Source organism: Ictalurus punctatus, chromosome 25 (genome assembly GCF_001660625.3).
Source record: "Ictalurus punctatus breed USDA103 chromosome 25, Coco_2.0, whole genome shotgun sequence".
In the NCBI taxonomy this organism is placed as follows: Eukaryota; Metazoa; Chordata; class Actinopteri; order Siluriformes; family Ictaluridae; genus Ictalurus; species Ictalurus punctatus.
In genome coordinates, this window is record NC_030440.2 from 1,403,296 (window position 1) to 1,429,927 (window position 26,632).

The following is a 26,632-nucleotide window of genomic DNA, read 5'->3' on the forward strand; positions in this document are numbered from 1 at the left end:
AGGAAAAGGAGAGAAGGTGGAGCATTTGCACTGGGGAAAGGAGTGTATATGTGTAAATAAGATCATTTTGTTGTGTGGTGGTTCCTGTGTGGCATATGGTTTAATAGCAAGAGAAGCTGCTTATTCTACTAGTATAACGCAATCTAAACTGGAGCGAAGAGATGACTGAGTGAAGGTAAAGAAAAATCAATCGGGACGTCCGTATCAGTTGGAGAATTAATTTACTCCCAGATCGAATGAAACATTTGTGGATTGTCTTTTGTACATCTCCTTTGGACTGACAAGACAAACAGAGATTTTGCATAATTCTCATAGTGGGATTTGACCTGACCTCATCGTTCTGGAAGTTTCGGTACAAGTCAAGGATATCAAGCCGACTACAAACATACCGGAAAAGGAAGGCGTGGAGAACATTTCTGGTGAACAAATATATAAAAGCTTGATAACAGATGTCGGTGGAAAGTTTTAGAAGTCCAACACATTTATTTAACAAAGGATTCAATAATCGGGTTTGAATGGAAATGAATGTTGCACGCCAACAAAAACGATTCGATGCAAATGCAAATAAAAAGGAACGATTCTGCTTAATGAAATGTTGAAGTCTGCATGTAGAACATAAAATACTTGGATTTAAAAGTGCCTTGCCTGAAAAAAATGGTTAGTTATCCTGCCAATTCGTTCTTTAACAACTTCACCAAGCTTTTCAACAGTACCGAGAAAACTGAAGACACACCGGTTCTTTCATCTTTTTCTTCCCTGTCCGAGAAAGACGATGAATCTCGAAACATCGGCATCCAAAAACCTCACACTATTAAATTTGATAACGAGTCACCTGTCGAAAGAGATCTCAAAGCACTGGATGGTTCGAGTGAAATTAATAGCAAGATGACATCGGAGACAGAAGTCTTAATAGAGCCAAAGGTTGTTTTAGCAAAAACAATTCAGCCTACAGATGAATGCAACAACCATAACAATCTGGGTCAGAGATCATCTCTGGAGCAAATAAGGGATAATAATGCTGAAACTCACATTAATAGTAACATGGACCAAGTTGAAGCAAAAAATCAAGAAACACCAACTCATATTGGAAAGGAATTCTTGGACATGGACCTGAAAGTCAATATGGAACATGACAATTCATGGAAAGACTCGTCCTTGGCATGCCAGGGTGACCAAAGGATGGCAGATGGTCAAGCTGACCTGCTGTCCAAAGCATTTAGCCAGGAATATAATGATGCTAGTCTGAGAAACACAGCACCAGACGAGAGCCACAGAAGTGGAGATCTCTCGGACTGTATCAACAAACAGATTGCAGAGGGATTACCAGACAGAGTTATGAGAGATGGCAACGCAACTAACATCACCAAATCAGAGGTATTATCTACTGCACAACATGAGGGGAACTGTCAAGAGTGGACAAATCAGGCTAAACATATGCAGACCAAAACCCAGGAACTATCGCGTATGAACAACAATGAGGAACCATACACAGAGGATATATTTCAAACAGGTTCTACAGACATGAACAATCCAATCTCTACTATAGCAATCTCAGGTCAGGCAGATCAGGCCATGTCTACTTTTAAAAGCAATCTGGTTATACCGAATGGAGACTTTGGCACAAATACAAAGTGCACACACTCAGACAATAATACGATCCAACAAAAAGAGGAATTCTGGAGCTCCTTAAGTCCAGACACATGTAATGGATGTCATGTGGAATCAGACAGGCAATCCAGTTCAGAAACTGGAGATACATTCCTCAAAGTCAAGTCAGATCGAGCGTTATTACAATTAGAGCAGACAACTCCAGACAGTCTCGATGAAACACAAAAATGGAGCAGAACCAATGATGTACAAGAATTGAGTAAGCTAGAAATGAAGAAGAATGGTGGACAAGATAGAGGGACAATGCTAAAAGATGAGAGTGATGGCCCGGTACAAATACAGGGAGAAAACAAAGAAAGAGCGATGAAGGAAGAGAAAAATGATATATTACAAGAAGACAGCAATTCGGAGTCCTTAGGTATTCCCTCTGCCCCTGGGAACACAGAAGAGCCACCAAACACGGAAAATGCTTCGAGGCGTACCAGAAGAGTTACCTTCTCTCCGGGCCTAAAGTTAGAGAAACCTCCTCACCTACCGTCCATCTTTAGTGGACTGAAAGGGTTTAAAAAAGAAATGCATGACCAGCAGAAAAACGCATTAACCCTTGAACAACCAAAGAGTCCTGTCCTGATGAAACGGGCCTCTGTTAAACGGACACTATTCTCTGAGAAACATCCCAAAGTTGAGGCTAAAGGGAGCATCCTTGAGCAGCTCTCTCAACTCCTGAGCTTTGATTCTGCCAAAGTAGGAGCAAAAAAACCACAGGAACCCATAGCAAGTCCTCCACTGTCACCTAGCAGCGAGGCCCCAGTAACAGAAACGCCTCCCGTAGAGGAAAGTGTGGAAGGTCCTGATGTTGCTTCACCAGAGGAAAGTGGCAAATTAACAAATACAGAGACAGCCCTCAATGCTTTCAAAGCTTTCTTTACCCCTAAACCAGCTAAGAGGGACACTTCAGACCATATCGACCTGGATGCTGTAAAGAGGGCATTCAACCCAGAGACAATCCGAGCTATCTTTGACAGAAATTCTAGCAAGTCTCCAGACAACAAGACCATCTTTGAAAAAGTATGCACTTAGAAATTACTTTAGCATTATCCATTAGAACAAGTAAAAGCATATTTCAAATTAGAGAACCATGCTAACTTTTTCAGAGATATTTAAAGTTTCTCACTGAAACCTTCTCTGAGAGGGAAATATTCTACTGAAGAATTTTACACGGGACCTTTAACGGAACCTTTCCCCCAGAGGGACGGAAATAAAATAAAAATATCTGCATGTTCTTAATGTAACTTTTTAACCATTTTATTGTATGACCAAGTTATTCTTATTGTATTTGTTTGCATTTGGCTTTCACCTGATCAAATACACCAGAACTAAATGCTGCACTGTGCACTACTATGTAGTGTTTAAATTCTATTTATGAATACAAACTAAAATGTTAAATGTAATAAATGAAGCCTACATGAGACGTGTTGTAGAGTCCAGGTTTATCACGTTACAAACACTGTTCATTAAACTGTTTGAATGGCATTGAAACTCATTTGCATTTTTACAAACGCTTACCGTGACTTTACATTTATACAATATCGTAGGAAGTGACTACTTGAAATGTTACGCCGTATTAATAAATATACATGATATGATTTGTCTTCTCCTCCAGTCTCCTGAGAGCGAGGAGAGGACACCGGGGCGTTTGCAGGCTGTATGGCCCCCTCCAAAGCCAATAGACAAGGAGGAGAAAATTGGGTTAAAATACACAGAGGCTGGTAAGTGGTTGCCATGCATGCGTATGGACATGTGAGAAAAGTAAAGCAAATGTTTGTCCTGAGTGAAATATTTGCTTTTTTAATGTTATGGTACAACACTCTGCAAACAAATGCTATTACACCTCCACCCTCCAGCTCCACTGCTTCTTCCGAGGGATAGAGACTGTTTTTAAATCAATTACATCATCCGCGGTTCCATATTCAGACTCTGGTTTGCTCCAAAATAAACAAATTGTATTAAAATGCACTCGTGTAAATTAAACCAGGTGAACTTTGTGCATTTTGTTATTTCATCATCACATGCTACTACTATTGACATTCTATGTGCAGTCTACCAGACAAATATCCTGTAATCCAGCACGGTACAGAGTCTACAGACACACCTTAGTACACACTGTAAGAATAGTCATATCTCAGATGTGACTACGCTATTTATTAAAGGTGGAGTGAGCTATTTTTTTAATTTTTTAATTTTTTTATATCAGAACACTTTTAATAATATTGGGTGAAGTTCTTCTCACATTCAGGTAGCTGGCAATAAAATACCTGCTCAAAGGAGCATCTCTGTGGCTGCCCCATACTCTGCAAACTGGAGAAAAAGCTAACGACGTTCCACTCAGACGTTCTAGCCTTAGTATTATATGTACATGTGTTTAAGGGGTGTGATTTGGTAAAGAACCACTGAACATAAGGGATGCATTTGTTTGGCTTTGGTTTTAAAACAGCTAGCTTCTGTTGACTTAAAAAAAAAACAACAAAAAAAACAATGACCATATCTTTATATTGTTTATTATTTTACATTTCACCTATATAACTGTACTGCCATCTTCTAGAATGTGGTCACTGTCTTATTGAGGCCTATTTTGGAGGTACACTGATTGGATTTGCCCATTCAGCCACAAGGCCATTAGTGAGGTCAGGCACTGATGTTTGGAGAGAGGATGCAGTCAGCATTGCAGTTCATCTCAAAGTTGTCCAGTGGGGTTGAGGTCCGGGCTGTGTGAGGGCCACTCAAGTTCTTCCAGTCCAACTTTGGAAAACTATGTCTTTATGGACCTCACTTTGTGCACAGGGGCACGTCTTCAAGGAACAGGTTTGGGCCCATTAGTTCCAGTGAAGAGAAATTGTAATGCTACAGCACAGAAAGACAAACAGACAGGCAGATCTAGGTATTATGATATATACAGGCAGGTGACAAATTAAAAGAATATTGCGTCCTAGTAAGGTCTTGGGTCATCAACAGAACGGCTTCACTGTGCCCTGGCATAGAGGTGTTGGTAGCTCAGTGGTTAAGGCTCTGGGCTATTGATTAGAAGTTTTTTAGTTCAAAACCAGGGACTGCCAAACTGTCACTGTTGGACCATTGAGCAAGATCCTTATCCATTAGTTGCTCAGCACAATTCTAAGTTTCACTGGGTAAATACGTCTGCAAGTGCATAGCGTCTACAAGGTTGGAACTGTACTGGTGGGATGAACACCGTTCTTCAAACTCAGACAGGGTTGATGAGGGTGGTAGTGTTGTCTATCATGTTGATCGAACTTCTCCCACTGGTGTTCAACCGAGTTGAGATCTGGTGACTGAGAAGGACATGGCATACGATTCACATCATTTTCATACTCCTCAAACCATCCTGTGCACCATTAAGCCCTGTCGATGGGGTTATTGTCATCTTGTAAAACACAACTCTCATCAGGATAAAAATGTTCATCATAGGATATCTGTCAGGTGATCAGTCAGAATAATTCCGTATTGATTTGCGGGGAGTTTTCCCTCTGAAGTACAAGTGGACCCAAAACATATCAGCAAACTTCAGCACAGCACATCTGTATCATCTTTAAAACCTAATACACCAAATGTATTGCTTGCCTTCTTCATTTTGTCCTAATGGTATACAAACGTTTGCTGTGAACTACATACACAGTATATACACGATGGATGATTTACAGCTCTTCATACATCAAGGCTATCACTGACATGCAATGTTTTGGATAAACTGAGTGTTTGGTATTTTGTCCTTACAGAACATCAGGCAGCTCTTCTACATCTTAAAAGAGAGTGCAAAGAAGAGGTGGAGGCATTAGAGGCAAGTTACAAACAAGACATGATCTTAAACTAATAATTTGATGTTCCTAACAAGTATAAAGTTTGTGAGACGGGCAGAGCTGTGGGGGTTATTTTTTTTTTCATTCATTTAAGCTATTTCAGTCATGCACATGCTCAACAATGTTTATGAAAGGATTTACCAAACTTATCTCTGGCTCCCTAAAATGATCCTACACAGGCCGACTTTAAGCTCCGGCTCTACCACCTCAGAGAGGAGAATGAGGAATCTGTGTCCAGACTGCAAGCAGCAATTGCGGATTTGAAAAATGCTGCTAAGTGCTCGCATGGTGAACTCAGAGATGTGGCTGTGTCAACAGAAGACAACTTCAGACCTCGCATTTTTCGCACTGTGTGCATTCAGACAGACCGAGAGACTTTTATTAAGCCTGTGGAGAAGCCAGAGTTTAACAAAGACCTTCTCCCTCAATCAAATGTGCCTAAAAAGCTTGATCTTGCATCAATTAGCCATAGCCTTTCGGGCAAACAGGAGCCTGCTTTGACTCCATTGCCGCCGCCGCCGCCGCAACCGTCTGTTCAGTCAGGATTTGATAGTGGAACAACTCCAGAGCCTTCACCATCACTGCCTGGTCCTTCAGAGTGTTCTTCAAAACCTGCTCAGACAGACAAGTGCCCACCAGTCATACAAGCCAATGGTCCACCTCCTCCACCACCACTTCCACCAACAATCAGAGCTGATCTTTGTCCTCCACCACCCCTACCAGGCCCTGTGCCCTCCCCTCCTACTGGAGGTGGATTATTCCTCTGTAGAGCTGAGGAGCGGCCGCAACGAAAGGCAAGAGTGGAACCCATCTGCCCAATGAAGCCACTCTACTGGACACGGATACAGATTCAAAACAGCAGGTAGTACTTAACACGCACATGAGAAACGTCTAAAAAAAAATCCCATTCGTTATTCCTCAAGGGGTCTTTGGATTGTTAAGGATTTTTAGCTTACTAAGGAGTTTTACTTGGAACCCTTGGTAGTAGGGAAATACTCTGTTGTAAAGGTCTAAAGTATGTAGAAACCTTGAGATACAACCAGACTCCTTAAGGCTTTTGTTCCTGTACAAAATGACCATCGATATTACATTATTGACATGGCGATTTATTTCTGCTACACCCTGTTCACGCTTACATAATAATATTTCCATTGCAAATACACTGAGACTTTTCAAATCATCTTTCATCACACCCTTCAAAGACAGACAGATCAGTGTGTGAAAGCAGGAAGGAGACGTCTTCAAGACTTCCTGATCAGACATCAGGGGCGGTGTAAGTTTAACCGCAGCAGCCTGAGGTCTGTCTTTGGGGCCAGTAGTAGAATAAGCAGACCTTCCAGGACCTCTAGTGGTGGTGTGGATTTCTGTGGGATCCTGTTTCCAGGCCCTCGCTCTGCTATTGCACTGTTATTTGACTCCTCTTGAAAGCCTTCTTCCCTCACTGAGCAACCAACAAGCCAAAGCTGAACCCAGTCAAGCTTAGCCTCGCAGCGCCTTGCTGGCTCTGTAATTGTTTTCGTGGGAGCAAAAGTTTAGCAAGCCAGAGCACTCGTATTTGACCCCCTACTGATTTTATGTGCTTTCAGGCATGGTTACCCAGAAACAGTAATAGTGTGTTTCCATTAGTTTTTGCTTTTGCTTAGTATTTGGTAGGCTGCCTGGCTGCTGTCTTTGAAGTGTAAAAACTGAATCTTGCTAGCCTTTTGCAACGAGAAGAAAAACCCTCAATTATTCAGGATTATGTTAAAAACAGGGGGAGGGATAATGGCTTATACCAAGCCTGAGTAGTGTCTGGATATCTGTCTTCATCTCTGTCTCTTCTCCTAGAAATGATACCCTGTGGAGCTTGCTGAAGGAGCCGGCCATAATAAATACTAATGAGTTTGCTGAGTTGTTTGCTAAAATGGCTTCACCCGCCAAAAGGAAACCCCTATCTGAGGCCTACGAGAAGACGGACAAAGCCAAGAAGGTACACAATCCTGTCTAATCATCAGGATAAGGGTGATTGAAGGACGCTTTACATGGCGGAATAACATTTATACCTTAATTAGTCAGTAGATTTTATACAGCCCTCTGTAATTTACAAGGCAGTATTCTGTAAAATAGCGAAAGTAATGCCACAGACAATGTATGGTTCACAATCATGTATCTATGGTTTTAAGTCGCCTTAAAGTTGTAGAATGAAAATAGCCCGGCCACACAATATATATTTTTTTGCACCCCATAAATACCAAAAAAACAGAACTGTTACATCCTTATATAGCATCATTAGCTACACAAATAAAGCACTGTGCTAATCCTGCCCATCAGTAGCTAGCTGACTTAGCTAGACAGATCAACAAACAACCTAGCTAAGTATTAAAGAATGGCAATAAAATGCATCGATCAAGCTAAAATTTGGCTTTATATTGTAGCCAAGTCCAACAAGAAGTTCGCTAACAGTAGGATGACTATTATATTGTGTAAGCAGTGTTGGTTAGCAAGAACCCTTACCCTCCTAATGTTATCAACGGTTTTTGTGCTATAAAAACCTCCAATGTTGGGAACAAACAATGGCTAAAGTGAGCGCAAATAGTGTTCATTTCTATTTTGAAACAAAGTACAAATATCCTGTCTTCAAGTATGGGTATAATCACTTTTGTATTATTTACTGATAAAAGTGTACAAAAAATAATAATAATAATAATAATAAATTAAGTTGGATCATGTTGAGCTCAGTTTTTGTTGGCTTGTAGCATTAGCCAAAGGATAACTACTACCCAACTCTCTATTACTGGAAACCTGGTCCACTGTTCATCTGTTTCATCATTTAAACAAAATGTCCACATTATCTTCACATCATCTTCAGAGGTGCTTGTGTTGTTTTACTGATTGTCATCACTGCTTGGATTTAGATGGTCTTTACGTTCAGTAAAACACTCCACATTTTTTTTGCTTTGATTTCAGGTAGACAGTGGTAGTATGGTTTCACTGTTTTGTTGTTGGATATCATATTTTAATAGCTAAATTCATAGAGTCTCTATTTCAGGCAGAATAAATTTGACTGAGACATTAATTGTCTGAAACTGACGTGTAATTATGTTGGGATAAATACCTCACATTCAGTGATGTTACTCTTGGTGAGACTGGTTTTTTTTTGGTTTTTTTTCCCCCATTTGTATTTATTAACTGTTCCCGGTCTTGCCTAAGACAAACACTCTAAGACACTTGACAAATGAAGTGTGTTTTGACCTTTCTGTCCCTTCAGATCATTAAGGTGCTGGACAGCAAGCGTTCTCAAGCTGTTGGCATCTTAATCTCAAGTCTCCACCTAGAGATGAAGGACATACAGCAGGGTGAGTGGTTTTCCACACACAGCTGAACACAACATGCAAAAGCACCACGTCACCCCACATAAGTAAACCATCGATCATCGTTCAGTCTTCAGTTCGAATGAAGTACATCGCTAGGAACATTTCATGTTTGGGCTGGAAGGTGAGTGAAACACAAGTCAACCAGTTGATTTTAGACAGTATCCAGTAGAAAAAGTTTGGTTATGAAGGCTTTTTATTCCGCTTAGTTGAACTGCCTTGTCTGAGTAATAGCATTGAAATGCCTTATTTGGAAAGTGCTTCTGTTATATAACCAAATGGTCTTTCCGACATTGGCCTCATATGTTAGATTAATCAAAAAAAAAAATTATAAAATGCCTGAAACCGAGAGCTCTCACTGGTACAGAACGATTAGCCAAGATTCTACCTCTTTTGCATTAGACCAGTAACACTTGGTTGCTTATCCAATTCAGCATATGCTATAAAATATTTTAGACTTGTCTTTTAACCCAATCCATTTACTTCTTCCCATAATAAATCACATAACCATGATTCCTCTGAAATGTGCGAGGTCTGTTCAGGCATCCGTTTCAATCGTACCGTGTCGTTATAAGTAACAATACCAGGTAAGTACCAGAGACATTGCTTTACAGTAATGACAAGTTTGGCAGCAAAGGATGTTACAGCAACAGAGACAGTACAGGTCACAGGTTTTGTTGTTAATTAGTGCTCATTTAATTGCTTAGTGAACTAAAAGTATGAAAAACGCCAGCTATTATTTTGCCCAGGGGACGTTCATTCCACCACCTAGGTGCCCTTACGGAACAGAGTTTTACACATTAAAAAAAACAAGCCAAGTCATCCCATTTGCAAAGGCTTTATTGCCTATTATTAATTGGCCAACAAAATGAAATTAAATAGCGCTACATGAAAAATGCCCTATTATACATCAGACCTGACAATCCTGAAGAAGAATAATGGCCACCATAGCTACACATTATTGCTGCGGAAATTGAGTTTCAGTATTTCAATCTCAAGATGACACTGAACTGGACAGCGACCTGAGTGGAGAGAAATGGCTAGATCCTCCTGATGGTTTTAGGGAGAAACCTGCACGACTGAGTCGGGTTAGCAATGAGAGAACAGGACAGTAGTTGGTTGTCCGAAATGACTCCAAGGTTAGGTGATCCAAGAGTTTTATCCAGGGATAACACAAAGTCGTGATCGGGGATATACAACAGCTCAGTTTGCAGGGTTTTTTAAGGTGCCATTTATATTATGATGTCTGGCAAATATGCCAAGATGTGAGGATGCAACCTCACTGATAGAGTTAGTATAAAGGAGAATAAAATAGGACTCAGAACTGAGCCTTGTCAGACACCAGTGGAGAGTCTGCATGGGCAGATGTGGATCCCCTCCATGTCGGAATTGGTCATGAGTGTCAGCCAGAGTGGGTCAGAATTATTTTAGGAGTGGGCAGGAGTGAAATTTAATAATAAATAAATAAATAAATAAAAACTACAGTCCTGTACACACCTCAATTCTGATGAGTCTAGTGTGTGATTTTCAGGGTGGGTATAACCACTGCTGTCTTGAAAGCAGTGAGTACATGACCAGATGTTATGGAGTCATTTATGATGGAAGTGATGAAGGTGCTGTCTTGTGAGAGGTGGAAGAATGGCATCCAGTAGGCAGTTGTTACATTTGCTAAACAAGAGAAGCAGCAGGATCTAGTCTACAGAAAAAGGCTTTATGGACATGGGAAGGTAAGAGGGATTGTGCAGTGCAGTAACATGGGACGGGAAAGATGGGCAGATTAGCTGGCAGATCATCACATTAAAGATGGTGGCAAAGTCATCAATATTCAGGGAAGAAGTTATGGCAGTTTAAGAAGTGAAGCATAAAATGTTATTTATTTTTGAACAACTTGCTGCCTCGCCCAGCACCGGTTTTCTTTTCACATGCTTCCTCTAAACTGCTTTTCCACGTTCTCTCCACAGTATATACTGTATGCTTCCACATACACAGGAAACTGACCATTAATACAGAATTCAAAAACATGATGGACTAAACTAATCACGAGAAAATTCTCTGAGCAGTAATGTCGCGAGTGACGGCTTGAATGGTAGTGTCTTGCTGCAGGGTGTGTCTGTGTTTCCTGTGCTGAGAGGAACATGGAGTCCGACACATAATAAATCCCCAAGACTTCAACCATCATCAAACAGCACCGGCTGTTAACATAATCCTACATTTCTAAGATCCAAACTAAATAAATTCACCAGATTTCACACCCCAGTTACTTCAGGAGCATGGTGGGCCACGCATGCCTCATCTGCAGTACAAAAAATGGTAGACAAATGTCAAATTCCACATTGCAAAATACCAGACAAATTTCCATGTGCCTCAGACCTCACACACTGACATACATCTTCTAAAATATAAAAACCTAGACATACCTGAATTCAAAGTAAACAAGATTCACCAATTTATACTGACCATACAACTCTCTTTCTTTCTTTCTTTACACACCATCCTCCTTTTTCCACATGTTTTATGTATTCCCTTTCTACTTTGGTTTGCATTGTATTTCATACCATTTCAGGTAAGACTGCCCCCTAGCGGTCTATATAAGTTCTAACAGTCAAACTAGTGTTTTAAGTACACAGGTCATGAACAGGTATTTTTGTGGGATTTTAAATACAACTATAGTGCTTGTACTAGTAGTGAGATTAAACATGGAAGATTTTCTTTAAGACACGTTAAAGCTTAGTGCAAGCAGGAATCTGTCTAAAATATACCGTATAGAATACTAGTAGGTCCAGCCTATGTTCGCCTGTGCTATAAAACATGGGTTTATAGTTGGGGGAATACACCACAAACCAATCTTAATAGTCTGAACTCATGGAACTGACATTTAAATATTTGGCTTGGAAGATAATAGCAAAATGAGCTAATCTAGAAACTAACACACATACTTTTCCCCTCACAGCAATTTTGATGATGGACAACTCTGTGGTTGATCTGGATGCTATTGAAGCCCTGTATGAAAATGTAAGTGTCCCTTCCACAATTCATATATGTATGGTAATTAGGTGTGAGGAGACCACTATAAACCCGTGCTATGCTACCGAAGTGTTTACACTGGCAGCTTATTCATTAATAGGAATGGAAAATGGATAACTGGCCCTAGTAGTTAAAAGAAATAGCTCTGCGAAAATGAAATTTAAACCCCAAATTTAGCTGCTCAGCCAAGACGTTTTTGTTTAATGTCTGAAGTTTGCTTCTTTGGTTTTCACCGTAGCTCCAAGACTAATGTCATTAACAAATAATATGGGTTACAAGTAATATATAGACTTAAATTTCACACACTTTACATTTTACAGTAAGCTATTAACGTCTGCAGTATGCTTCAAGATAAAAGTAGTACCTAGCTTTATAAAGTAGTCGAGACATGGCTTGTTGTTTTATCGCTTTAAATGAGTATTTTCCTAGGGTTCACAGGAATAAGTGGTCTGTTTAAAAATCATCCACAAATTATTTCTCCACATAATTTAATAACTGAATAGCTACGTATTTGGATAGTCCTGTTTTCAGCTGATTTTAGTTCACTTTGTTGGGTGCTGTGCTTTTTTTTTTTTTTATGGCCCTCAGAGAGCTCAGCCTGAAGAGTTGGCGAGAATAAGAAAACACTATGAAACTTCAGATGAAGAGCATGTCAGACTGCTGGACAAGCCTGAACAGTGAGATACTAGCGAGATTAGTAACATATCCACTCCTGACATAAAACATAACGGCAGTGATTATGAAACTGCATGAAAAGTTGCTGCATGATGAGTGTTCCTTTCCACAATTTACACTGCTACCATAGGGATCGTTGACCTGCCAATTCCTCTTATCACAATTTATAAGTCCAGATATTTATAAGATATCAATATGACATTTTCAGCTAAACAGCCAAATATTTAGTGTTCATCCTGTGGGATCAAACTGTGAAATTCAATACCACACTGTAAGTCATACTGTTCATTAATTCTTCCAGGTTCCTGTATGAACTCTCTCTGATCCCTCAGTTCTCTCTGAGAGCACGCTGTATCATTCTCCAGTCAACGTTCACTGACGCTGTTGCGTCTATCCAGCGCAAAACAAACATGGTTCTCCAAGTGTGCAAGGTGCAATGCAGCTTTCGATGATAATATATTATTGATATCAATGATATGATCACAAGACTCTTTACAATTCAAGATCTTTTAGAGGATTCATTCTGGCTAGCATATATGCATTGTAAATTGTCCTACAAATGCCATGCTTAGAATATCCAAGGGCAACATGAACTTTACGTTGGTGTTCACGGATTCCACTGGTTCATGGGAACGGTGGGAGTGGACATGAATATTTATAGTCATGTGTTAAACCGTCACAGGGTCTACTGGAGAGAGACAGTGTGAGAGAGGTGCTGGGGCTGGTCCTTGCCTTCGGGAACTACATGAATGGCGGGAGCAGAAACCGAGGCCAGGCAGATGGCTTTGACCTCGAGATTCTCCCCAAGCTCAAAGACGTTAAGAGCAGGGTAGGCTTTTCCAAGAATATGATCCACATATAAATGTAGATCAATACACTCGCAGTACTAGTTGTCAGGTCCTTATCAAGCATATTATATTATATAAGCAGGCTGGAAAACGTAAGGGATTCTCTGTGCTAACAATTTATACAAAAACTAATTGGAGTCAATTAAGGAGATGAGATTGGAAGTGTGAGCTGTACACGTGCGTTGCCCTTTAAATAAAGACACACAGAGTCAGTCACTGATAAATCTATACTCGTCAAGAACAAATGATTCATGTGAACAATGCTTCGATCCCATCGACTTTTAATTTAGACCTTATGAGACACATTTCTAAAGACCTGGGTGCTCATCGAGCCACAATAAGACAAATTGACTACAAATGGATGTAGAAAAAAAAAAAAGCAGGACTGCTGCTACTCTCCATAGGAGTGGACATCCTGCAAAGATCACACCCAGAGCACGTGGGCAAAAAGAACCCAAAGGTAACAGCAAAAGACCTGCAGAAAACTCTACAGAATGGGAACGTCTCTGCTCATGTCTCCACTGTCAGAAACACAAGAATGGTGTTAATATAAGGACACCGTGAATTAAACCATGCCTGTCTAATAAAACATTGTGACATGTTTTAAGTTTGCCCAAAACGACCTGGATGTTCAACAGCACTTCTGGATTCTGTGGACAGATGAAACAAATGTTCTGTGAACAGATGAGATCAAAGTTGACCTTTTAGGCATTAATGCACAACGCTACGTTTGGGCGCATCACGGTTTTAAGCTGCTTTGCTATCTTAGGGCTTGGATGTTCTGCAGTCATTAAGGGAACAATGAATTCAAAACTGTATCATGATACTTTTCACTAGAATATCAGGGCAACAGTCCATGACCTCAGGCTTAAGAGACGTTGGGTGATGCAACAACTCAATGTCCCAAAACACACACGTAAATCAACTAAAGAATGGCTGAAAAAGATGAACAATCATGTGTTGGAATGAACAAGTCCTGACCTTAACCCTATTGAGATCCTGTGGCATGATCGGAAGAAGGCTGTTCAATCAAGACAGCCCAAAAATATTGATGAACTGAAACAGTTTTGCGCTGGAGGAACGGTCCAAAATTCATCCTCATCACCGTGCCAGTCTTGTAAGTAGATACAGGAACTGTTTGGTGGAGGTTGTTGCTGCTAAAGATGGATCTACGAGCTACTAAATTCAAGGGATCACTTACTTTTTTCCAGCCTGCACTGTGAATGATTACTCACTGTGCTCAATAAAGACTTTAAAAGTACTACTGTTTCTTTGCCAAAAAAAAACCTCCACAGGATAACCGCATAAGTTTGGTGGATTATGTAGTGTCTTGCTATCTACGCAATCTCGATAAGGTAAATAAGTTATATTTTTTGTATTACACTTTTTTTTTTTTTTACTTGAAAAGAACACTATTTTGCTTTTGTTTATCTAATCTTTCCCTCTCCTTAGAATGCTGGGACTGAAAACTGTGTGTTTCCATTGCCTGAGCCTCAGGATGTCTTCCTTGCTTCCCAAGTTAAGTTTGAAGACCTTTCCAAAGAGCTCCGTAAGCTGGGCAAAGACCTTGAAGGTGAGAGCAAGGCCCTTACAAAATCTCATAAAACTCACCATGCACTATTTTTTTTTTGTTGTTGCTTTTGTTTGTTTTGGGTTTTTTATTCAGTTAAACAATTCTAACTATTGGGGGGCGTAGTGGCTTGGTGGTTAGCACATTTACCCTGCACCTCCAGGGTTGGGGGTTCGATCCCTATCTCCTCCACCCTGTGTGCGTGGAGTCTGCATGTTCTCCCTATGCTTTAGGGGTTTCCTCCCCAGTCCAAAGACATGCGTTGTAGGCTGATTGGCATCTCTAAATTGTCTATAATGCGTGAATGTGTATGTGATTGTGCCTTGCTATGGGTTGGCACCCTGTCCGGGGTGTCCCCCGCCTTGTGCCCAAAGTTCAGTGGGATAGACTCCCAGGCTCGCCGTGGTACAGAAAATGGTCGGATGGAATTCTAGCTATTGTCATGAGATGCACTGATCACCCGATAGTCCCGATTGTTAGTATGACTGTAATCGATCAACTTTCGTCCTGTTACTGCATTGTCTCAGTTGTGTTTTGAGGTTTCAATGCTCCGATGCCTTTGTTTCATGGTCAGGGTTTCACAGTGATTCACTTTCCCAAGACTGGGAAGGTTACAACCCTGTGATTTGACATTAATCAGAATAGACTGAAAAGCATTTTGCTCTCGGCCATTGCCCACAGTCATTACAGATCCACGTTAGGATTAAAGCAAGCTATTACAGAGCCCTGTTAGGATTGAAGGCCTGCTTGAATATGTTTTTCCCTATTATATATTTTTTCCTTCTCTACTTTAACCTCCACTTTATTGTAGTTTATTTACAGTGCATTTTGTGTGTAATCATATCTCTCTGTAGTGTACGTACAGCTTACCTTTTCACTGAAGTGTGTGTGTGTGTGTGTGTGTCTATGATGATATGTGCATGTTAGACAAAGTGGAGTCTCTGTGATTTTGCCATGGCGCCTTTTAGATATGTCTTTAATCCTGCCCATCTGATGCGTCCTGGTATTGTATGATTTCAAGGCTTTGTTGCGTATGTCGTCGTTGAGGGTCGCAGGCTTGCAGTGCCGCTGTTCTTATGTAATCCGAGGGAAGAGCGGCTTATCTTCCCGACGGCCGCTCTCTATCTCTGCACAGATGCACCGCAGTTCTCCTGTTACACTGTATCAGCTTCAGTTCAGTGTGGCCCTGCAGATTTGTGTCAGAGATTCTTTTCTTTAGCTCTCAACAAGCCCTCCTTATCGGGCGACTCAGAGACTGCCAAATCTGGCCCATCACGTTCTCCTCTTTGTCTCACTGTTTGAACCTCCCTCATGCCTGCAATGAACCATGTCTTTTTTTGTTTTATGTCATTTTGTTTTGTTTTTCAACGGCATGTTTAGTTTGTTTGCCCCGAGCACATAGTTTACGCTCGCTCTCGCTTTGACATTTATCGCGTTTCGCGTTTATCTCCTGTGCTATTTGGTGGTACAGGGAATTTATGATATTTAAACGAGTCACTCTGGGAATTTTATTGTTTTGAGCAGAGATTTTTTTTTTTTTTTTTTTTAATGCGTTGTATATCGCAATTTTTGCATTCAGGTCTCTTAATGCATTAAGGACTTACTACTCAGACTCTTTGACATCTTTGTCACACAGACATACGACACTGTTTACATTCTGGAAGATTGCTTAAGTAATCTTCTTCTGTATCCTGGGGGTTTTATTGCATAACCAGTAGCCCCACAGTTTACACAAATGCTGAATGAAAACAGTGGCATGTGTAGTCTTATCAGAGGCAGATGCAGATGGACTGAATCCAGCAGGCCTGGGCTCCCATCTCTGTCTATTATGACTGGGACAGCAGTCTGGCCCCTCTGATCCTCGGATTGGACTGAACTGACGATGAACAAACGGCGCGGCCTGGTGCCACGGGGGGAGTGGCAGCTATCTGCTGCCGCCATCAATGGTGCCACAAAACAGTATCTGAACCTCTGACTCCACCACAGGTGCAGCGTCTTCCCCTGCCTCATTTGAAGAAAAGAAAAAAGTACACTTATCTTTCTTGTGCTTTGAGAATACAATAAGCTATGAAGGAAAGTCATGCAAAAAAAAAGTTTTTGTAGCTTAATGATAAGTTGACAGCAAATTCTGAAAACCTTTTTTTAAAGTAAATAATATTCAATTCATCTCCAGTAACTGCTTTATCTTGGTAAGAATTGCATTGATTCTGGAGAATATCCCAGGAACACAGGGCATGAAGAAGAACGACATCTCTGGGCACCATGCACACACTCATTCACACACTCATGCACACACTCATTCACACACTCATTCACACACTCATTCATACACTCATGCACACACTCATGCACACACTCATTCACACACTCATGCACACACTCATTCACACACTCATTCACACACTCATTCTCACACTCATTCACACACTCATTCACACACTCATGCACACACTCATGCACACACTCATGCACACACTCATGCACACACTCATTCACACACTCATTCACACACTCATGCACACACTCATTCACACACTCATTCACACACTCATGCACACACTGATTCACACACTCATTCACACACTCATGCACACACTGATTCACACACTCATTCACACACTCATTCACACACTCATTCACACACTCATGCACACACTCATTCACACACTCATTCATACCTAGGGGTAATTTAGTGTAACCAACTACTGGCATGTTTTTAGAGGCGTGGGGATACTGGAGAACCCAGAGGAAATCCACATGTACAGGTGCATCTCAAAAAAATTTAATATTGTGGAAAAGTTATTTTGTTTCCGTAATTTAATTAAAAAAGCAAAACTTTCATAGATTGTAGATTCATTACACATAAAGTGAAATATTTCAGGCCTTTTGTTGTTTTAGTCTGGATGATTACGGCTCACGGCTCACGGAAATCAAAACTCCGGCATCTCAGAATATTCGAATAATGAATTTATAATACAGAAATGTCGACCTTGTGAACAGTATGTTAAGTTTTGCACTCGATACTCGGTCGAGGTTTTAATCCTTTCGTATGAATGACTGCGTCGGTGCGGCGTGGCGTGGAGGCGATCAGCCTGTGGCACTGCTGAGGTGTTCTGAAGTCCAGGTCACTTTGATAGCGGTCTTCAGCTCGTCTGTATTGTCGGGTCGGGTGTCTCTCGTAGATTCTCTATGGGGTTCGGGTCAGGCGAGTCGGCTGGACGATCGAGCACGGTAACACCACTGTCAGTAAAGCAGTTACTAGAAGTTTTGGCACTGTGGGAGGTGTCGAGTCCTGCTGGAGAAGGAAATCAGCATCTCCATGAAGCTCGTCAGCAGGTAGAAGCATGAAGTCAGTGTGAAAATCTCAAAATCTCCTGGTAGACGCTGCATCGACTCTCGACTCGAGAAAACACACTGGACCGACACCGGGAGATGACATGGCAACCCAAATCATCACCGACTGTGGAAACTTCACACTGGACTTCAAGCAACTCGGATTCTGTTCCTCTCCGCTCTTCCTCCAGACTCTGGAACCTTGATTTCCAAATGAAACGCAGCATTCACTTCCATCTTCCCCGTGATTGTGTGTGTACTGACCCAGACTGAGAGATTAAAGACTCAGGAAACCTTCGCAGGTGTTTTGAGTTAATGATCTGATTAGAGTCGTCTCAGGTCGACATTTCTGTATTATAAATCCTTTATTCTGATATTTTGAGATGCCGGAGTTTTGATTTCCACGAGCCGTAACCCGTAATCATCGAGACTAAAACAAAATAATGCTTGAAACATTTCACTTTATGTGTAATGAATCTAGAATATATGAAAGTTCCACTTTTTGAATGAAATTACAGAAAAAAAGGAACGTTTCCACGATATTCAAATTTTTTGAGATGCACCTGTACATACGGAGGACGTGCACAGAAACTGCACACAGACAGTAACCCGAGCTCAGACGCTAACTGGGGACCTCTGGGCTTACCGTCTATTAGGCAGCAACACTACCCACTGTACCACCATGCTGCCAATTAAATAATAATGATTAACAACAATGGCAAATATAACTTGTAATTAGTAAATTGTCAAATGACTTTAGTTAATAATAACAACCTTTACAGTGTCGCAGATCGTCAAGGAATGGTAAAACAGTAACATAGCATAAGGATAAGGTAATATATTTATCAAATTTGAAACTCAGAAGCATAAATATGGCTTTTTAGATGGTGGTTTTTTTTTTCATACAGGTTGTGAGAAGGATGTCCAAAGAGTGTGGTTAACATCATCTCAAGAATACATCTATCCCTTCAAGGAGAAAATGGAAGCTTTCATCTCCAGCGGTAAGCCATGCATTAAAATAGCAGAATAGATTACTTTAATGAGCAATTCTCCTCTTAGTTCTGGTTGCCAGCTAAGAGTATTCATGAAGACCCTAAAAGTGTTTGGTTTTTTTGTCATATGATTTAAACTCCCACAATCACAATCATGTGAAGAGATGTATCAGGTTCATTTTGGTCTCAGTTTGAGACAAGGTATGCTCAACTCTGAGGATATACACTGTAGATATACTGTACAGTGGATACATGTTTTTTGTTATTTTTTTTGCAAATGCATTGAAAATCAAAAATGTAAATGTCTCATTTGGATAAGTATTCTTGCTTTGAGTTAGCTAAGGCATTCCAGATTGAGCTTATACGCATCCTGCTTCCCTTGATTCTTTTTGAGATATCTTGAGATGTCTGGAGAACTTGACTGGAGTCCACATGGGGTAAATTCAATCGATTCAACATAATTTAGAAAAGCACACACCTGTGTGTGTTAAGGTCCCACTAATCAGAGTGCACGTCAGAACAAAAATCCAAGCCATGAAGTCCATGATTTTCTCGAAAGTTGTGTTGAGATATAGGAGCCAGGAGCATAGTGGGCACCATCGTTGTGTGGATGAAATTTGGGACCACCAAGACTCTTCCTACAGCCGGCCATCTGGATAAACCGGGCTAGACCAGCGAGGTGACCAAGCATCAAATAACAGAGCTTCAGAAGTCCTCTGCAGAGATGTGACGACCTGCCCTAAGGACAACCACCTCAGAAATACTCCATCGAACAGGCCCAAGAAAACCTGCTCCAGAGTGCACACGACCTCAGACTAGGACGAAGTTTAATCTTTCAGCATGACAACAACCAGAAACGTACAGCCAAGACAATGCCGGAGTGGCTTTGTCACACTTGAACCCCACAGGACATCTGTGGAGAGACCTGAAGATGGCGTTTGACAGATGCTCCCCATCCAGTCTAACTGAGTTTGAGAGGATCTGCTAGGAAGAATGAGCAAGCATGACCAAATTCAGGTGTGCAAAGCTGACAGACTCACACAAGAAGACTCAAAGCTGTCATCGTTGCCGAATGTTCTTCTAGAAATTTCTGAATAGAGGGTCTTTATAAATCTAAATGAGAGCTTTCCATTTTTGTTTTATAAATGTGCAAAAATGTCAACAACAAAAAAACAACAAAAAAAAACAATTTTGCTTTGCCATTATTGGTTATTGTGTGTAGAATATAGTATGCAAAACAGAACGCATCTGAATACTTTCCAAACCCATAAAGTGGGTTTATTCCATACTGCAGTGAAGGTTAACAAGACAGTACAGACTGAAATGCGCACAATAATTACTCCATTATCTCTGCTGCACAGTAAAGATCTCATTCAGTTGCCCTGGAGAATATCTGTGATTGGCCTGTCTGTGGTCTTCACTACCTGTGTGAGATAGCTAGCCGTCGGGTTCAGAAGGCAGACAGACAGATAGGGATCGGAGAGGCTTTGGCAATGAGCAAGACTTCCAAGTGACTCAACTTATTTGCTCATTTTTATAATTTCTTTAAAAGTTGAGTAAAGCCTGTACACTGAAGAACTTGCAATATGACTGAGGAAATGGAACAATTCCTTTTCTGTCATGTGGTAGCTATGTACTGATGACAGCTTCCTCGGTATGAAAAATCACAAATGATTACTAATTTTAAACACTAGCTCAGTGAATGAAGTGGTTTTCAATATGTGTTCATTTCTAGAACTATTTATAAACGATAAATGATCTTCAGCATGGAAATATACTTTTGGTTTTTGCAGCCCAAAAAGAACAAATAACAACTGAACATCATCTCGTATCTGCCCAAAAAAGGTATGACATTATTTTCATTTTTGTTACTTTTTGAATACTTTTGAATGATTGATGATGTCATTTAGTGCTTCTAGTAAATCCACTCTATTATGTAAGGATTGTCTTTTTTTTTTTTTTTTTTTAAATAACAGCACGTCATACTTTTTATCCATTTTTTAATTCGTTCATTTTATTCGTTCAATGTTGTGGAACATCACACAGACGTTATCTGCTATTATCAGTCGTTTTCGGTCTTGAAGTTAATACGACGGAAAGCTTTTCATGTTAGCAAGAAACGGCAAACCCCTCAGTTCTGAAGACATTTCTGTGTCAGAAATATTTACATACTTCGGATAAAAAAAATGCTCGATTAAAAGTCTCGTTCACCTTCGAGGTAAGCTTCACCATACAAACGTTAGTGTGGAGCATCTGGCATACGAGTCCTCTTTGTAAGTCACAATAGACTGGAAACATATTAGGAAAAGTGCATTCATATAAACCTTGATTTACCTTGCAGCCAGAACTGTTGTCAGAGATGCTGTTATAGAAAATTTATTAAATAATTAACTCCAGTATTCAACAGTAATGTTGTATAAAGAATCATAAAAAAAAAAGTATTTAATTTCATAAAATAAAGCAGTCACAGTGTGTTAAGTCTTGCATGCTTATGTCTGTGTATAATCTGAGATTCAGCCTTTCTACACACAGAGTATACCTCATCTCTACTTTCTTTCCGACTCCGTCTCTTAGCTTCCATGACCTGGTGCAGTATTTTGGGATCAAGCCCCGTTCTGGCGAGCAGGATGTCCTACCAGGCCATGTTTTTATGCTCTGGTTTGAATTCTGCAATGACTTCAAGACCAGATGGAAAAAGGAGAACAAGGCCATCTCCAATGAGAGGTGAAAAACTTTCCCATAGTTGACTAAAGCTTGAACATTGGTCTGGATTTAAATTCTAATTTTTATTTATTTATTTATTTATTTATTTATTTTTACTCCTGGACTTGGTCGCAATTTAAGCCACACATTTTGCAGTGTCAAGTGAACATGATTCTGTATGACACACAAGTCATAAAACATTAAAAACATAACCCTCACTGCTTGTTTGCTTGTGGCTGATTGGCTAAATTTGTGGTTACTGGAAGACTGTGTAGCCTTCATTTTTAGCCAAGCTATTTCTCTACACTGTAGGCTGAAAGAAGCCCAGCAGTCAGTGCGCAACATCACCGCGGACAAAAAAGTGGAGACCAGGCAGGTCCATGCTAACGGCCTGGTAAGAGTCTCTCTTTGTTCTACTGTTTATCACCAGTCATAAAGAATATAAAGAATAAAGACATAATAAAATAAATACCACAGTAGGGAATAGAATAACCATTATCACACTGACTTGAGATGCGATGGAGCCAGAAGCTGACATTCACAACTGATTTCCACTTGTGGAATATGCTGTTTGTGGAAGCAGATCTCCGAAACCAAACTTGTTATTATGAGAGGAAACAAGGTCCATCTGTCGTTTCTAGAAGCAGTGATTTTAAAGCCATTTTGGGGTTCATTTCAGGGTCACAACTGATTGCTGTCAGAGAGAATCATCATAGGTTATATGCAGTGTGTACTTACTCAGTGAATATTGTGTCCAGCTTAAAGATATTGAATTTAAAGAAGGACAAACAAAATGCGTTATTGGTTTGTTTTGTGGTTTTTTTTTTTTTTTCTCATGACAGAAGGAAAGACTGCGTCAAAAAGAAGCAAGCCTCTCCAGCACCTGAGACAACAGACCCGCCACACTGACAGTATACTTTATATGATTTATCAATTCAATCCCGTTTTTGTTTTTTTTTTGTTTTTTTTTACTTTATTTTCATTTCGTATCTGCGTGCGACGTTGGCTCGTTCCTGCATAAGAATCAGATCTCGAAGAGATGCAGCAACGCACCTGGTTGAATGTGATGATTTAACATCAGATTTGAATCAGTCCGATTCAATTTTATTTTCGTAGCGCTTGGAACAATAGACATTGAAACAAATCAGCTTTATAGAAATTTAGATTTAGATCCCTAATGAGCAAGCAGGACGTGACTGTGGCAGAGGAAAACTCCCCGAGACAAGATAACGGTTCTCCCTTACCTCGAGAGGAACCAGACTCAAAGGGAACCCATTCTCTTCTTCGTGACTCTGGATAGTGGAATTATAAATCATGATAGCTGTATATTATAAAGTCAAACAGTGCTAAGAGTCATGGAAGGAGTTTCAGTATGAGATTACGGTTACAGCATCAGTTCTGTAACCGAGCCTGGGAACCGAAGCCAAGTGGGTTTAGTTTTATTAAATACTGAGAAATTGTCCAATATCCGCAGCTTCTGTGTATTTAAATAAAAACACCAGTTTGTAAACCCCACAAAACTGTCGCCAGGAACTTTCTCCAGTCTCACTTGATCAGACTCCCCACAAAACACCCACAAATTGCTACAGACAACAAAATACGTCTTTATTTTGTACGTTGAGTATATTGTATTTCTGATGGATAAAACACTGAAATACAATCACAGTATAAAAAGTGATAGTCCCGTGATACTGTACATAAAGTAAACATTTGAAAATGGACATTTGGTTTGTAACTTACTGATTTCGTAATCTTTTTTTATTTTAAAGATGCTGTTTGGAAAGGACGAATCAGATTTTAGTAGCAACGAGAGGCGGCGTAGTTCAGAAATCCAAATACAAAACTGAAGGAAATAAATATCCATATTAATTTCGAAATTCAAAATACAGTTGTTTGGTTTTGGTTTTTTTTGCAGCGTTCAGATTTATTAAAATACATTATGTACACAAAGGAATCTTTTTCTTTTCATCGTTCAGGAAGCCTTCGTCCACATAGTGGAGACTGACAGGATTTTTCACTCGCTGTTGGAATTCCATCTATTTACATTTGATGAAAATAAACTTTGCACACAAATCATGACCCACGCCCGTGTTACTAAAAGCCAGGTTCGTGCAACAGTAAGCCCAGCATGCATTACAAAACCCACCACACGTTTGCATTCAAGAAAATGAACACTCTGAAGACTTTACGGCAGCGATGGCATTAAGAAAGCCGGGCGGAAATGGCGGTAGCTACGGTGGAATAAGAGCAGGGGGAATAAGTGGAACAGAATACCTAGGGCTTCCTTCTCGAGGGATCTGGACTGGAAGAGACTAATGCATTTTCAAGAAAATGATATAGAGGCTGCATTTGCACAGAGAACAGAATAATGTGAGGCCTGTGAGGGGAGCTCCAATAGACCCTCATGAGAAATAATGGTGGTCGTTTCCTAAAATACGCCAATACTGCTGAATTAATATACTGGTTAAATGAACAGCCTGCGTTATGAACGGTCACTGACTACGGTCCACGATTTGCCCTTTAAATATTCACTCAGAAAAAGCGGTACTATACCGTACCTTTCCTTTTCGCTGGGTACCCTCAGGGGTGCATCATTTGTACTTTTAGTGTGCCTAGAAAGATGCATGTAGTGTAAAACTTCACTCTAAAATGATGTGCATTCGGGTCCATTGATATCATTAATATCATTGATCAACCATAAAGGTTGTTCCTTATATATCCGTGGTTCCAAATTTAAAAAAAGGAGACATTTAAGGGTACAAAACACAGACTCTTAAGGGCACCACTCCCATCAACAAGAAAAGGTAGAGTTTAGTGCTGTTTTGTTTTTGTTTTGTTTTTTGTGCATGGAAGTAAACCTACAGAATAACATGGACTTTGTGTGTGTGTGTGTGTGTGTGTGTGTGTGTGTGTGTGTGTGTGTGTGTGTGTGTGTGTAGTTTTTCATAATCAGCCACGTGGGAAAGCAAAAACGTAACTTTGTGCGGTCGGTATTAATCCAAGTCTATGGAAGTACAGCGGCACTGTTTGACGCGCCGCACGTGTTTCCGTCTGATTCTCGGGATCTGACTCGGGCAGATCAGCGTGTAAGTGACGACGGTGAACGTTTTTGGTTTGCAGAACGAGCAGGACTGGAAGGCGCTTTCTTCTTGGTAGACGTGCCGCGGGATGTAAAAGGAGTTGCACTGGCCGTAGCAGAAGCTGTTGATGATGGTGCGGCTGATGCAGCCCTCTTCCTGCAGCGTCTGCTTCAACGGCTGCGTCTTGCACCAGTCCCGCTTCAGGTAGTGGCGCTCGGTCACATGCAGAGCCTCCTGGCTGGAGCCGAGCACCTCCTGTGCCTGCGCAGACGTTCCTGTGGCGGACCAGCTCGGTGCAGGCTGCTCTGTCTGCTCCCAGGAGACTGGGCTGAGTTTCACGTGATGAGGAACGGCGCCTTGAAATCCGCCGCTGCTCCAGCATTTCACAGGACACGAGAGGAGCCACAGACCCAGGAGCGCTGCAAACGATGCCCCTTGCGCCATCTTTCCATGTAAATATAGACAGCAAAACTGCTTATACGGGGTGTGCGCTAACAAGATCAATATCAACTCTATCAATCAATATCCACAAATATAACCTACATATAACCCTCGTTTCCGCTTCCGCAGCTTTCGTGCGGATATGTTTAATAAAACATACCCGGGAGGCATTTCTATAATCAGGTAATCTGCTAATGCATAAAAACTTCTGTCAACATCATATATATGATCAATACGCTTAACATTTTTAATAATATAATTTACTACAACAACAATACTATTACTACTACTACTACTACTAATAATAATAATAATAATAATAATAATTTAGAAACCTTAAACAAATATGAAAAATTACCCCTTCTCATTTTCAGTTATCAGCTTCTAGTAAACTATACTATTGTTTAAAAAAAAAATAATGCCATTAAAACATTAATGATGAACTTGAAAACATTGTTTCCATCAAGACTAAAATTATTTGTTTACCTTGTGAATTTCCAGTTGTTGCTCTATTTTTATTTGTTTTTATTTATTTATTTATTTTTGCGTAAAGTGCAGTTCAGTCGGGATAATTGTAGGCTGTCTGAATCCTTGGAGAGAGAGAGAGAAAAACAAAAACAAAGCAAAAGTAAACTGCAGATAGAGAAAATCCACAGCTCATACCGGGACCGACAGAAACTGCGACGCGTGCGCGCACCGTTTTAACTGAAAGTGGGCAGGAAGCGAGTAGACAGGCCACGCCCCCATGTCTGTGATTCACTTCACTGATTCGAATCTTTTTGCAGTAGACTCTGCGGTTTGATTCGTTCGTTGTGTCGGTTTTCTTTTGTGGTTTTTTGTTGTTGTTGTTGTTGTTGTTTTGTGCTCCAACACACCTGAATCGATTCATGGAGGATGATTCGAAAAGTGAGGTGACTGAGAAAACTGTAGAAAATTGTTTAAATAGTATGTTGGCCACCTCAGATTTATAAAAGCTCGACATGCAAGGACAAACAGTCAGGGATGTATGTTGTGGTCTGAAACCGACTAATTATATATAAAATCATATATTATAGAAATTGACATCAACACAAAGAATAAATCTACCCCAAAAAAAAAAATGTCTGCCTTTCCTTTCCATCACATCATTATTTACT

At 40.4% G+C, this 26,632-nt stretch overlaps 2 protein-coding genes across 3 annotated transcripts; one reads left to right on the plus strand and one right to left on the minus strand.

The window, feature by feature from the left end:
• Positions 1–48: 48 nt before the first annotated feature.
• fmn1 (formin 1) lies at positions 49–23,565 on the plus strand. Its single transcript, XM_017456421.3, has 17 exons — positions 49–2,676; positions 3,272–3,377; positions 5,400–5,461; positions 5,660–6,342; positions 7,308–7,449; positions 8,728–8,815; positions 11,781–11,842; positions 12,443–12,531; positions 12,831–12,960; positions 13,212–13,358; positions 14,673–14,732; positions 14,830–14,950; positions 19,189–19,281; positions 21,066–21,117; positions 21,847–21,996; positions 22,288–22,369; positions 22,818–23,565. The coding sequence occupies exons 1-17, from the start codon at positions 655–657 to the stop codon at positions 22,860–22,862; spliced, it is 4,134 nt and encodes a 1,377-aa protein (XP_017311910.1). The 5' UTR covers positions 49–654; the 3' UTR covers positions 22,863–23,565.
• On the minus strand, positions 23,560–26,492 carry grem1a (gremlin 1a, DAN family BMP antagonist). 2 transcript variants are annotated; one of them, XM_047150919.2, is made up of 3 exons: positions 25,983–26,492; positions 25,599–25,684; positions 23,560–25,499 (listed from the first exon to the last, which is right to left on the minus strand). In XM_047150919.2, the coding sequence occupies exons 2-3, from the start codon at positions 25,665–25,667 to the stop codon at positions 24,969–24,971; spliced, it is 600 nt and encodes a 199-aa protein (XP_047006875.1). In that variant the 5' UTR covers positions 25,668–25,684; positions 25,983–26,492; the 3' UTR covers positions 23,560–24,968. The 2 variants fall into 2 exon arrangements, with proteins under 2 accessions (XP_047006875.1, XP_017311915.1); XM_017456426.3 differs by lacking the exon at positions 25,599–25,684 and having other exon boundaries at positions 25,983–26,490.
• Between the last annotated feature and the right edge of the window lie 140 nt (positions 26,493–26,632).

Coding starts and splice junctions, on each gene's coding strand:
- fmn1 (XM_017456421.3), top strand. CDS start 655: ATGGTTAGTTATCCTGCCAATTCGTTCTTTAACAACTTCACCAAGCTT. Junction 3,378..5,399: donor GTTAAAATACACAGAGGCTG/GTAAGTGGTTGC, acceptor TTGTCCTTACAG/AACATCAGGCAGCTCTTCTA. Junction 22,370..22,817: donor AGGTCCATGCTAACGGCCTG/GTAAGAGTCTCT, acceptor TTCTCATGACAG/AAGGAAAGACTGCGTCAAAA.
- grem1a (XM_047150919.2), bottom strand. CDS start 25,667: ATGCCTCCCGGGTATGTTTTATTAAACATATCCGCACGAAAGCTGCGG. Junction 25,500..25,598: donor AGCGGAAACGAGGGTTATAT/GTAGGTTATATT, acceptor TTACATGGAAAG/ATGGCGCAAGGGGCATCGTT.